This window comes from Thrips palmi, unplaced genomic scaffold (genome assembly GCF_012932325.1).
Source record: "Thrips palmi isolate BJ-2018 unplaced genomic scaffold, TpBJ-2018v1 HiC_scaffold_5, whole genome shotgun sequence".
Lineage (NCBI taxonomy): Eukaryota > Metazoa > Arthropoda > Insecta > Thysanoptera > Thripidae > Thrips > Thrips palmi.
In genome coordinates this window covers 297733-310449 of record NW_023144632.1, presented here as the reverse complement: position 1 = coordinate 310449, position 12717 = coordinate 297733, and the positions used below count along the sequence as shown (strand labels likewise).

At 41.1% G+C, this 12717-nt stretch overlaps 3 protein-coding genes and 1 long non-coding RNA gene across 5 annotated transcripts; 2 read left to right on the top strand and 2 right to left on the bottom strand.

The window, feature by feature from the left end:
• Positions 1-1102: 1102 nt before the first annotated feature.
• Positions 1103-3854, top strand: LOC117651050. Of its 2 annotated transcripts, none has more exons than XR_004588084.1 (7): positions 1103-1226; positions 1484-1596; positions 1732-1811; positions 1943-2044; positions 2356-2549; positions 2707-2808; positions 3699-3854. It is a non-coding gene; the product is annotated as an uncharacterized LOC117651050 (long non-coding RNA). The 2 variants fall into 2 exon arrangements; XR_004588083.1 differs by having other exon boundaries at positions 2356-2603.
• A 1077-nt stretch (positions 3855-4931) lies between these two features.
• Positions 4932-6349, bottom strand: LOC117650696 (ubiquitin-conjugating enzyme E2 N-like). The gene is made up of 6 exons (XM_034394276.1): positions 6230-6349; positions 5659-5817; positions 5496-5575; positions 5264-5427; positions 5076-5185; positions 4932-4955 (listed from the first exon to the last, which is right to left on the bottom strand). The coding sequence occupies exons 1-6, from the start codon at positions 6281-6283 to the stop codon at positions 4932-4934; spliced, it is 591 nt and encodes a 196-aa protein (XP_034250167.1). The 5' UTR covers positions 6284-6349.
• A 238-nt stretch (positions 6350-6587) lies between these two features.
• Positions 6588-8768, bottom strand: LOC117650695. The gene is made up of 7 exons (XM_034394275.1): positions 8680-8768; positions 8232-8526; positions 8102-8134; positions 7800-8003; positions 7461-7711; positions 7333-7391; positions 6588-7251 (listed from the first exon to the last, which is right to left on the bottom strand). The coding sequence occupies exons 1-7, from the start codon at positions 8766-8768 to the stop codon at positions 7055-7057; spliced, it is 1128 nt and encodes a 375-aa protein (XP_034250166.1). The 3' UTR covers positions 6588-7054.
• A 1471-nt stretch (positions 8769-10239) lies between these two features.
• LOC117651044 lies at positions 10240-12030 on the top strand. The gene is made up of 4 exons (XM_034394762.1): positions 10240-10275; positions 10932-11500; positions 11589-11656; positions 11743-12030. Exons 2-4 carry the CDS (start codon positions 11181-11183, stop codon positions 11991-11993), a joined length of 639 nt encoding a protein of 212 aa, XP_034250653.1. The 5' UTR covers positions 10240-10275; positions 10932-11180; the 3' UTR covers positions 11994-12030.
• The last annotated feature ends 687 nt before the right edge of the window (positions 12031-12717 follow it).

The window sequence follows — 12717 nt, the reverse complement described above, 5'->3', positions numbered from 1 at the left end:
GACACTGCGTCGCTACCCCGCCAGTGAGAGACTTTCGTTCGTAAAGGGGTATCGCCGGTACCAAGAAACTTAGGAGCTATCACGTGAAGTGATACTATCGCATGTGTTCTCTAGATTTTCTCCTAACAGTGGCCCTTTCTCCCCCAGTTCCTAACGACACATTTTACTCACTGAAACCAAACGACAACCTCGAATGCGGATAGAGGAAAGCACTTATGTTTGTCAACACTGTGCAGACCACCGCCTGGAGGGCGAATAAGGAAGCCTGTTGCTGTTGGCCCGATTCGGACGCGTCACCAGGCGACCACACCTTTCTCGCAGTAGTGCTACTTGCCCCCACTTGCCCCTTGGTTTAAAAGAGAAGGGACAGGTGTCATTTGATAGGTTATCACTCGGGCTTTCATTGTGGTGCAGTGGCGAAGTCATGGGGCTCCCGGCTCCGAGCGCCGCGGGAGGGCATTTTGGACGCAGCCCCGACAGCAGCAGACGAAGACGGCGACGAGCGAGCTATGTGTGAAGCAGAGAAGTCTCTCGTGTTTGTTAATGTTGTACCCCGATACCAGCAGCAGCCGGAAGTGTGTTTTGGGCCGAGTGCGCGTCCAAATATGCATATTTGGTTACTCGTTTTCGCACTCTGGAGCGGCGGTAAGCCGCGCAGTGCTGCGTGTTGGTGAGGTTAACCCTTCCACTGATTCCAATCGTTCCTTTTTTCGTGGCTCTATCTGATCTGCTCCATCAAATCCGCGTCGTTCCTCTTGGTTCTGCATCGTTTCTGCTCTTCGCCGCTGGCCTGGGTAAGCCTAACAGTAGGCACGATTTGCTTTGGAACCGCTGCGGGTTTGGTATGGAAACTCAGGCTCACTTCGGGTTTTGCAGTTAATTCCTTGCTCGTCCAAGAGACGTGCGCCATTCTTTGCATCGAAGCTCGTCAGTTGTAAGCGTCAAGTGAAGTGTCATCATGATCTGCTCTCCTAGTTCCTAGTTTCCAAGTGTCCAACTTGGCATGCAAAGCTTATGCTATATAGCATGGGGCTTGTCTGCATTTGCAACCAGATTGCAGGTCATTGACATGCTGGAAGTAACATATATCTTACTTTGCAGTAATGGATCCAGCTTGGCTTACGAGAACCAGTCCCAGTGCTCTTGGCAGTTTCTTCAAGGGTGGAATGGAAGGGTTGCTGCTGTCGGTTTGCTGTCAAGTCGCCAACACTGAACTTCTTGTTGAGGTGAGTGAGTTTGAACTTGAATTTTGTTGTTCATGAATGCTGTGCTGTGCCAGTCAAGAACCTGTCCTGTCAACTCATCTAACTAATGGCATCAAACTGTAAACATATGGGACTGACAACACGAGGATCTGCTGCCGTTGTTTTGAAATCTTTCGTATATTTAAAATCAATGCTCCCTAGTGTTGGGACCTCTCTTTGTACGTGTTTGTTTTGTTGTGTATGCATTATAATTTTTTGTTTTGTTTTTTTGTCTGCAGGAGTACTCTGCCTCATATGTATGACTGTATGGAAAGGTGGTCCATTTATTCCTTTTCCCCGTCCCGTGTGGAGGTGTCAGGATGACTCAACCAACCTTGGCTGGATTGGCAAAGTGAGTTTTGTCATTCAAAGTGTAGATTCCTCTCTTGTGTGTTTGAACCACAGTGCCCCTTTTTGTGGAAAATTTATTTGGAAAGGGCTTTGCTTAGTTCATTTAAATGAAAAAGTGTCTTCCTTTGTGCTTCAGCTCTGGAAAGAAATCAGCATACAGCTCGGTCATTAACAGCAATTGCCGACCAGTAGCAAAAGTCAGACGCACTCATTGAGGTTGGTCCACATTTATTATTCATACCTCTGGTGTATTCATGTTGGGCAAAGTGTTGAATGGGTTCTTTCTGATATACAGTGTGCTTGGATGTGTATGCATTATAATTTTTTGTTTTGTTTTTTGTCTGCAGGAGTACTCTGCCTACGGTGAAAGGTGAGGCCAGAGGTTCAACGGAGAATCATCGGAAACCTGTGTGTCATATTCATTGGCCATTATTCAAGCGCTTGTGTAGGTAAGTGTTATTTAGAATATACCTAGATCAAACTGTCACTTTTCCAGTAAAACAGGAAGCCAGTGGCATCTCTGATGAGAGCATGAGTGCATTGTTTACACATCATCCTATTCCATCATCCTCTGGTGATTGTCACCCCATTTATGATCTGCTTTTCTCATGCTAGGGTTCCTTTTCTAATTTTGACTTCAGTTGATTCTGAGGGAATATAAAAGGAAATATGGGAGAGGGTTTCTAGCTTTGATATACTATCGGATTGCTTTCTCACCTTCTTGTGTTTGTAACAAAGTCTGTTTTGGTTATTATTGCAGCTCTGAACAAAACCCAACACGGTGAAACTGACTCATCTGCTCCAATGTGCTTCCGATGCCTCTCAACTCTCTTCAGCCGTTTCCCTTTGGAAAAGTCAATGGATTTAGAAGTGTTCCAGACCTGGTGGAAGGTGTTAAAAAAATTACCGTATTAATGAGATGATCTCCCTGTTGTTTCTATTTTTGTATCAAAGGTGCGTCTCATTGTGGGAAAGCATAAGAATTTCATTCATTGAAGCCAGTGCATTGTGAGTGCTATTGGATAGTTGTTAGCATAATATGCAAACAAACAGACCAGGAAGAGTAGGCTATTGTTGTGCTGGAAGTGACACATACATTTTAATTTTGCAGGAATCAAAGTAGCTTGGCTTGGGTGGATCAGCCCAAATGCTCTTGTTATTTTGTTCATGTGGTGGAATCGGGAGGCTGCAACTGTCCGTCTGCTACTCACCGGTCAGTTAAGAATCTGCATTTTGTGTTTGATATTTTTTGCATCTTTGAACAATCTTACTTGCCTGCTCCCATCTGCTTTGATGCCTCTCAACTTTTCTCAGCCCTCCAAGAGTTGCAGAACTACTGCAATGTTAAATTGAAAAGTTTATTAGTTATTCTATCTGGGAATGTCAAAGGGATGGATAAGCCCGAGTCAAAAGTTAGTTGTTGTTGCGAACTGCCTTCGCATAGGTGTTATCTTTAGTTTAGAACTGCTCTCTCTGCTTTCTCTCTGAAAGATGAAACCGTCAATCAAAAGCAGGCATGTCAACGGTGAAAAAACTTTGTACCTTCTAAATTTTAATGTCATTTTTTGGGGTTTTGTTTTTATTAGGAACTGCAAGCCCAGGAAGCAATAGGCTGAGAGACAACTTCTGTTGGTGTCTAGCCACTCACATGTGTTCTAAGCATGGATGGCTTCAGGATGGCTCCATTGTTCCATTTTTTTGTCTGAATTATGTTGAGTCTTTTCTTCTCCTTCTCTCTCCCCCTCTCCCTTTTATTCATTTTTCCCCTTTGTTTTAGAGCAGAGCTATGCTGGGTACTCTCTAAATGATATGATAAACAATCGTAAGATCTCGCAAGAAACATGAACATAAAATATGTTGGTGTTACAATGAATCGTGTTGCATGCTGAGGTATAATGTTTATTCTTCCAATGAGGGGACTGTCAGGAACTGAGGATGAATGCTCTCTTACTCATCGTTGCCATCCTCTTCAATATATGCTGTGAAAATTTTTTTTAGGGCACACCCAGACCAGTTTTGGTTTACATCTTCAAGTCCCTTATGACCTAATTGCTCTGCTCTTATCTTTCCTGTCACTCAAATCCTTCTTGAATCTGTTTCCAGTTCTCTTCACACTTTGCTCCGGTCGACTTCTGACCCTGAAGAAGATAAATCATCAACCAAGATTCGACTCTCAGTCGCAGAGGAACATTCAGAAGGGCTTGAAGGAAAGAAGATTGTCTGAAAATTTTTAATGGGACCATATTGTTTGTATTGACTGTGTGTTTATGCAATAAATCTTAGTGGAATGTTTCTGAGTTGCTCACTCCTTCTCCCTTCTATCTTCATTGTTAGATAGGTAACTTATCATGGTGATGCCCTTACAGTAGTCAATGGCCTGCCATTCGACCTTCTAACGATTCCATTTCTTACACGACTACCATTGCCTCAGATTGACGGAACAGTCAAGTGTGGGTTCATGCGATGCTTAGGTGTATGAAGCCTAGCAGGGTCAGACATGCGTACAAATGCCATACCCACTGGATAGCTTAGAAACAGCCACATGTGGCACAGGGAAGGCAAAAACTTGGCCAAAATCTGGAAAGCTATAGTCATTTATTAACAGCCAAAGTCAAATCATAGTACGAACATACAACATTAAAAATTATGGACCATTATTTCACATAACATCATAACACTAGGGAGAGCTCTAAAGTATAAACAATAATAGCTTAGAAACAGCCACATGTGGCACAGGGAAGGCAAAAACTTGGCCAAAATCTGGAAAGCTATAGTCATTTATTAACAGCCAAAGTCAAATCATAGTACGAACATACAACATTAAAAATTATGGACCATTATTTCACATAACATCATAACACTAGGGAGAGCTCTAAAGTATAAACAATAATAGCTTAGAAACAGCCACATGTGGCACAGGGAAGGCAAAAACTTGGCCAAAATCTGGAAAGCTATAGTCATTTATTAACAGCCAAAGTCAAATCATAGTACGAACATACATCATTAAAAATTATGGACCATTATTTGACATAACATCATATCATTAGGGAGAGCTCTAAAGTATAAACAATAATAGGGTCAAATAGCTTAACATACACCTATACACCTGACTTCACACGAAAAAGAATCTAAGTTTAAATAAAAAATCAGTAAAAATTAGCGAGAAATGAAGAAAGTGGGCTGCCAAAGCATAGCAGATAAGGAACAGATACAGTACTCAAAGGAGCAGACAAATAAAGCTCATCATGACATATTAGGCCCTGTGAAAAACAGTACACTGAAGTTGCCTATCAAATGACAAACCGCAGTTAGGAACAGGACATGGGGTCAAACATGTCAAACATGGGGATTGACAGGACCCTACAGGAACAACAGTCTATCTAATCAGTAAAACTTAGACAGAAACTAATTTTAAGGAAAGAGTGCCTTGGTCTAGAATTAGAACTCACTTCGCCTGGCTGCCGAACAGGCATCACCCACATTCCATCGGGCGAATGAGAGTTTCTTAACAGCTTGCTCCTCGGAACATTGTAGTTGCTCTTGGACACTCAATACCTTTACCTGGAGTTCATCCGGCCTGGGCTTGGAACCTGAATAAGCGCAGAGAGCGAAATAATGTTATATTACTTAAAGAATAGATGACCAACAGACCAACTACTGTCACTTACCTCCTGCAAATACACAGGTCCACATAGTGGCTGTTCGCTCAAATTCTCTAGGGTTTTCCTCCAGCTCGACACTAGCGTCACTGTTTAATGGGCTTGTAGGGTTCGGCAGGGATAGCAGGCCCTGCACCACCTCAGCGAGTTGGGCAAGCCTAGTTCCTGCTCTCCTGAAAGAAAACATAGCAATCACATTTTGTTGCCACAGGCTTCAATTAAAAGGGGTAATTGTACTTACCAGTTAGTCAGGATGTCTACACAAACGTTGCCAGTAGCAGCACCCACGTTGGGGTGCCACACCTGAGTTACAAATTTGGCCTAGAACAAAGAAATGTTTGTTTATACGATAAGCACATAATAACCTCCTGAAGATTCATAATGACTTAGTTTCAAGTGCGTACCTTTGGGCCTCTGAAGGGGAAGGACATCGGCAGCATTATTTTGACATCAAAAGTCCCTGTCTCATAAGGTGACCCCACCGGCCCGGCCACGCTAACGGTGAAATGTTTTAACTCCACCTCGTCGTAGTCCGTAAGGAGGACTCCAGAATCAAGAGATGTCTGATGGGAAGAAACCACAAGCGTGTTGTTGCATATGCCAATAAAGATGCTTGAAAGTTATCCTACAATGGGGATTGCGAACGCGACCAAAATGACTGGAGTCTGTAAAACTGTTTTGGTAGTGATGTTGAAATTGCTTCAAAGATAAAATAAGCAGTACATGGTGCAGTAGTCACGTCACCTTCTCAAGAGACACCTTCAACCCGACTAGGTAGACTATATCTGGGAAAGTGACAGTGACGTCTGCTCCAAATTCTGCTAATTTTGTCTTTTGGGCAATATTGTAACAACATATCCATGACATTTTACCGACGTAAGTAATCTGCGTAGCGTTTGCTTGTCCGTTCGCTAATACCTAACCCCATTGTGGGAACACCTGACTCAGAAACTTTACCAATTTCTGAATACTTACATTCATGAATTCTTGCAGATCTTTCATGATCCTGTTTGTTCTTACGTTAGCCATTAGAATTAATGGATCAATGGACCTGGATTAGAAACGCGTACGGCTCGTACGGCACGAGGCAGTGGCAACGCAATGGAAGACGTCCGGAATCAGGAAACGGAAGTGAAATTATGTGGAAAAGCGGAAGCGGAGACTTCCAGAAATTTTTCATACTGTCAGAATATGATAGATTCTCCTGTCATTCTTGGTTCTTCTTGCCAGGGAATGGCAACAAAAGTGCACGACTTAATTTTGCTCAAAGCAAAGTTGTCGGTCAGCATGAGATTGTTTGAATAATAATAATATTGACGGTTCCTTTATCGTGGCTGAAATATGAAATATAATTTAGGACTATCAGCGGGCAAGGAACTAGAAATTATGACTCAAACTCCTCACTATTGCTATCAAAACTTATCTTGTGTCAGAAAATTCTAAAGCAAGAAAAACAGACCAGTCATAACATCTACAGCAAAAATAACCATATTCTTGTCTGCATGAGAAGAAGCAAGATCACTGTAAACACACTGTGTAATAGCACTTCTTGATCAATTGCCACACTACATGCAAAATGGCTGTTTTAAGATTTAAACTCGAACCGAAGAAGTGGCTTTGAAAGAAATTTCTATTTCCTGAACGAATGCCTTCAATGTCTTTCCCTTTCCTAAAAGGATCTGGAGAACCAATGAAGTTGGTGTAAGTGCATGTTCCGGTAAATAACAATAATTTTCATGTGTGCTGACATGTATGAATGAGCAAATTTTATTAAATCAATGCAATACAATAAATCAAATCTTACACTATGTGACTAATTTTTTGCTGCACCGTCTTCAGTAGATTCCATGCAGTGGTGATGGATACTGGGGATCGAAGTAGAAATGAAATTTGGGTGTCATTCACTAAGGCACTGGGTTGAGAAGGCAATCTTTGTCCCCTCATAACTTGATCAATTTTCTTGTGAGACAACTTAAATAGGCTCTGGTTGATAAATCCTAGAAAGAAGTTCAGGAAATAACTACTGTCAAGGAATTAACTTGTACTAATATGTTTGGGATGTGCAAAAAGACACATACTGATCAGTGAATAGAAGTCTTCAAAGGTTTTCTTGAAAAGCTTCCTTTCCAACTCAACACTGTAAAAAAAAAAAAGCGTTATTGAGGCATTCTATTAAGACAAACCAAAGAACACAAAATATTTTTACCTTCCAAAAGTTGTCCTTTCAACATCGCACATAGTGAAGTGGGGATGTCTTATCCAAACCCTCTCCAAATAGTTGAAAAGGGTCAATGAATCATTGTAAGCATCACTTCTTTCTGCCTCATTTACAATAAGATTAATGCCCATTTGAAGCATATCCTTGGGTACAATTGCAAGAGCACAGCACAGTTGCATAACATTTAGTAGTGATGGACTTTGAAAAGGAATAGCTTGATTGACGAAGGATTGAATGTCCTATAAAAAGCAATAAAATTAAAAAATATGTGGTCTGTTAACAATAAATAACTTGCACATAGGCCAAAATAAATACATTTTTACTTACATTGATATAGTCTTTCAGAGCAGGTTTAACTTCTACTCCAAAGACGTCATGAAAGGCACGAGCAACAACAGGGTTGCCACAAAAAGCTTTTGAGTAGTGCCAAACCCCCACAGATGTTCTCAGCATTGAAAATGCAGATACTAGTGTTTCATAATCTTCTCCATGAACATCTGTCTCCATCAAAATTGAGGCAATTTGTATGACCTGTATTTCAGAGTAAAATAAAAGTAGGAAGTGCGTTAGAAATAATGCGCCAGTTTGGCATTGTAGTAAACTCGTTCATAATGATGAAAGTTACAAACATTTCCTTCCCAATGGGTTCCAATGGTGTACAGCTGTAACGGAAACAGAAGATAATTGGTAAGTCCATAGAGCAAAATTAAACAGTACCATACAGAACTTATTTTAAACCTTTTTCTGATCACCCCTCACAGAAGTACATGTGCAGAGAATGAATATGTCACTAACAATTTTGAGAAATTGCTTGCACTTTTCGCTCATGAAAAGAATAGCTGATCGAGAGGGACCAACCCGGACAGCCCCTCCAAAGCTATTATCAGCAAACTGATTGTCGGCAGTAATACAAGTGTATAATGGATTTTCGAGCACATCACACAGCTCAGATATGTTTCCTAGTTGAGGCCAGGAATTTTCACGAGCTCTGAGGACAGACGGATACAAACTATGGTATGTCATTTCACTTCCGAATGATCCAGGCAAGTTGTTCCTGAAAGCAAACCAACAACAAAGCATGAAAAACCAGATCAGCCTATCCTTTCAAGTTTAATTGTTTCTAAATCATTGAGAGGAACAATAAGCTAAAATTGAGGGCAAAACAAAACCATGACTTGTGTTGAGACCCCATATGATTTACACTTACATCATGTTGTTGTGGTCACGGAAGGCATCATGAACAGTTGCGATATCTAATCGCCGGGCATTATGAATAAGAACTAAACGCTCTGTCATTAAAGCGACCCGACAGGGGTCAGCGTTGTGATTATGCTGGAACGTTTGGTAAAATATGCCATCACTTTTGACGTTTGCCTTTACTGGACAGCCCCGCTTCCATTCTATGCAACGATAATAATCAGTGCAATTTACTGTTTTGTTACGGTAAAAGTAAAATCCATTCACATGATACACGAAAGAGTTCCCTTGCTTCCCTCTAATGGCTTCCATGTTGACATGCACGATGGGCATTAATGGGCACCGGCAAGAAGCAACCAACCCCAACACCATCAGACTGCTAATAAGCGTTATGCGTCTATGCGCAGTTGTCTTCGGTGCGTCCTTGTTTTGTTTTTTTTGCGAAACGAAACGGAACGGAGTCTTGGAGAGACGCTTCGACGAAAGCTAACGCTTCTCTTTCACACGTCGTCGAGTAAAAGTTCTGAAGGTCGCTGTGAAGAAAGGTGTGTTGTTATGTTCACTTTGAACATGTACTTTGTATTGTCCTGTTCTTGAATTTCAACCCTTCTGCAATTCAGATTTGAAAGGATTATCTTTTAAGGTTATCTTCGTTAACAAAGTCCCAGTTATTATAATTGTAGTAACTTCAATCAATTTAAATCCAATTTTATCATTGTTCACAGGATATCAAGCCACAGTTTCTATGCAAATATGGATGATTTTCAAATTATTCAAGAGGCTGGTCAAAGGGAGGATTCATTCTTTTACCATATAAACGATGGACTCCACTACCATTATCACCGTGAAGGACTGTCTACTATTTATTTCAAATGCATACATACATCTTGCAATGGAAAAGGTCTTTTGCGACAGGGTGAGGGATTTTACCACACTCAGGCCCACAACCATCCTCCTAACCACCTTTACACCCAGGTGCTCGATTCAAGAAGGTCGATTGTGAACCTAGCAAGATCACTCACCTATGTATCATTTTCTGATATCCTAGCAACTGAAAGGAGAAGGTATTGTTCTGTTTCTTCTATTTTGCTCCCATGTTTCATTTGCTGCCAATGTCATACTTCAGATCTTGCTGCTTTTGCTTCTGTTACAGGATTCAAAATAGGACAGTTCGATCACAGCTCACTCTGCGAAGGCTTCGCCCTGCAATGCAGAGAGCAAGAGCAGAAGTATTTCCAAATGTTCCTCAGAGCCTTGTAGAACTTACAGAAATACTGCAGGATCCAGCTTGGACCTCACTTACCACCACTCTAGATGAAGAGGACTCCATTTACTTAGGGTCAGCCTGGGCAGAAGATGGGTCACATAGCATTGTTTTTATAAGTCAGAGGTGCCTAGATTATATGAGGAGTGTAGATACCATTTTTGCTGATGGTACATTCTTTGTTCGTCCCTCTGTAGAAGGATGATATCAGGTAAATTTACTGCACAACTGCAGATTGACAGTACAATTACACTTTTTCTCTTACCTCATTTCAACTAAAGAGTTAAATCTGTCATCTTGCTTTTACAGGTTTTCACAATAGTAACTGTTATTGGACATACTGTAAGTTCTTAGTCAAAAATTTATCAATAATTTAAAAATTTGTCAAGCCAAATAATAGTAAAACAATTTTTGGCTGAGCGATAGCGAAGCCTGTTACTCCAGTGGGGTTGAAAAACTTTTTCTGTCTGTCTGTCTGTCTGTCTGTCTGTGTGTGTACACTACTCCTCCTGAACGGCTCGGCCGATCTGGCTGAGATTTTGCAGGCTTATTAGGTATGTTCTTGGCTCGGCACACGCGAAATTTCACGATCGTACCTCAACTGGTTCAGTTTTTATAGCCGAAAAACACCTAAAAAACGGCGAAAAATCGAGTTTTCTGCAGGTAGATCACCTCTGTCTTGAAGAAAGGGGGGTCTGGGGGGCGGAGCCCCCCAGCCTCGACAAGTTAAAAAGTGACAACGGTCAAGATCGTGTTATCTTTAGATGAAGCAACTCTATCTAGAATTAAGGGGGGTCTGGGGGGCGGAGCCCCCCAGCATGCAACACGTAAGAAGTATCCGACAGGACAAGCCAATGCCTGCCGAAGGCAGGCTAGCGCCGCAGGCCAAGGTAGGTACGCCAGGCGCGGATTGGAGGAACTGGCCGCGAGACATCGCGAAGCCTGTTACGACAAGACGCGGTCTGGCGTAAACCTACCTTGTAATGATGCCCTTTCAGGTGATTCCTCTTTGTTGGTGCCTGATGGAAAGCAAGTCACAAAGTGCTTATGTTTCTGTTCTCACTCTTTTGAGAACACACCTTGTTCAATGGGCCTTTACCACTGTTGTGTCAGATTATGAGGATGCTATTATCAATTCATTTAGAGTTGTGTTCAATGTTTATGTCCAAGGATGTCTTTTTCATTCTTGTTCTGTAAGTATGCGTTCTTTGTAACAAGTGTATTGTTTTTCTCACCCTCTGCCACTTATGATCTCTGATGATTTGCTTGTCTGTTTTCAGGCTAAGATTAAATATGCAAAACAAACAATTGGTGTCTACATAATATCTATCTGTCCGGAAGTCAAAAGTGTGATTCGATTTTGTTGCGCATTACCTCTACTTCCACCTCATCTTCTGCAGCGGGGATTAGATGCCATTGGCACTGAAGCCTTAAATTTGGGTGATCCTGTGTTTTACGAAGTTGTGCGCCCTTTCCTTACTTACATACAGCATGAATGGTTGGATCACATAAACAGAGGTCAATGCATTTCTGTATGCTTAAGCGAACATCGCACCAACAATGCTAGGTGAGTTATCTATTCATCCCCAGAAATTTCTTTAAAGCAAATGTAGCTTTGTTATTTACCAATTATCACTTTTGTTGCTGTTTACCAGTGAGTCGAACAATATGCGAATGCAGAGGAAGTTTGGAGTTCACCACCCAAATGCATTCCAGTTCATTCGTAAGAAGTAGATTTACATTCATGTGACACATTGCTGAAGAGTCAGAATTGGAGCTTCCCTCACTGATCCATACTTTGTTTTCCAGGACATGTTTCAGGTTTTGAAGATGATACTGTCGATGACATATGCAGTCTGTCCCAAGGAATAGTCCCCTCCAGGCACAGAACTTCAGCATCCATAAGCAATGATGTACACATAAGAAGAATCACAAATGAATTACTTGCACTGCATAATCCCACCCATGAAGACATCCTGCGCTTTCTGTCTGCAGCGTCCTTTTCTGTTGATGGTATTATCAGTGAAGCACTTAACCCAGGTGCAGGGTATTATGAGTAGTTATGTACAGATGCTGCTGAATTGCAATATGATAGAGTGTTCCTAATTCAGTAATTCAGATTCAGGTTGATTCATAATTTCAATGTTTAAGTTTACAAACAGTAAAAAATACAAGTATTGGTGTAGGTAGCATACTATTATAATGGATTTTATCGAACAGCCCAATCCAACTTTGTTGGCTTTTAGTTTCCACATTTTCGGTACTACTTGTATCTATGATTTTCTAAATTATCTATGTAACTTTCCAACTATCAGAAATCTAAACTTTAGTGTAATTTCATTAAAATAAAATTTCTGTACATACAATGAAGTATATATTCTAATGCTTTCTCTTTTCCTCTTACTGACTGGTCATGCTCCAAGCACTTCAAATATGTTTTGAGAACAAAAATATAAAGGGGAGGACCTACTTAAAATATTTCAGTATTAAAAACCGAGTCCAATGTATTTCATCGTTTAGCTCCTTGCTCCATATTTAGTCAAAAGGATTTTAATGCCAATTTTTGAACCACCTTAGAAAAAGCTTATATGCAAAGTTTTTCTGAGTAAAATGATGGTCTGGTGATTTTTCACTACTGTGGCTCATATACTGATGGACAAAATTGAAGCACCACTTTCTGTTTCCCGAGCCTAATTTGAATGAGCCGGCCGATTTTCGTGTAAGTTTGCTCAGGGTGGTCCAAGGGATTATCCACACGTGCCCCAAACCGCGGAACCGGGGGTT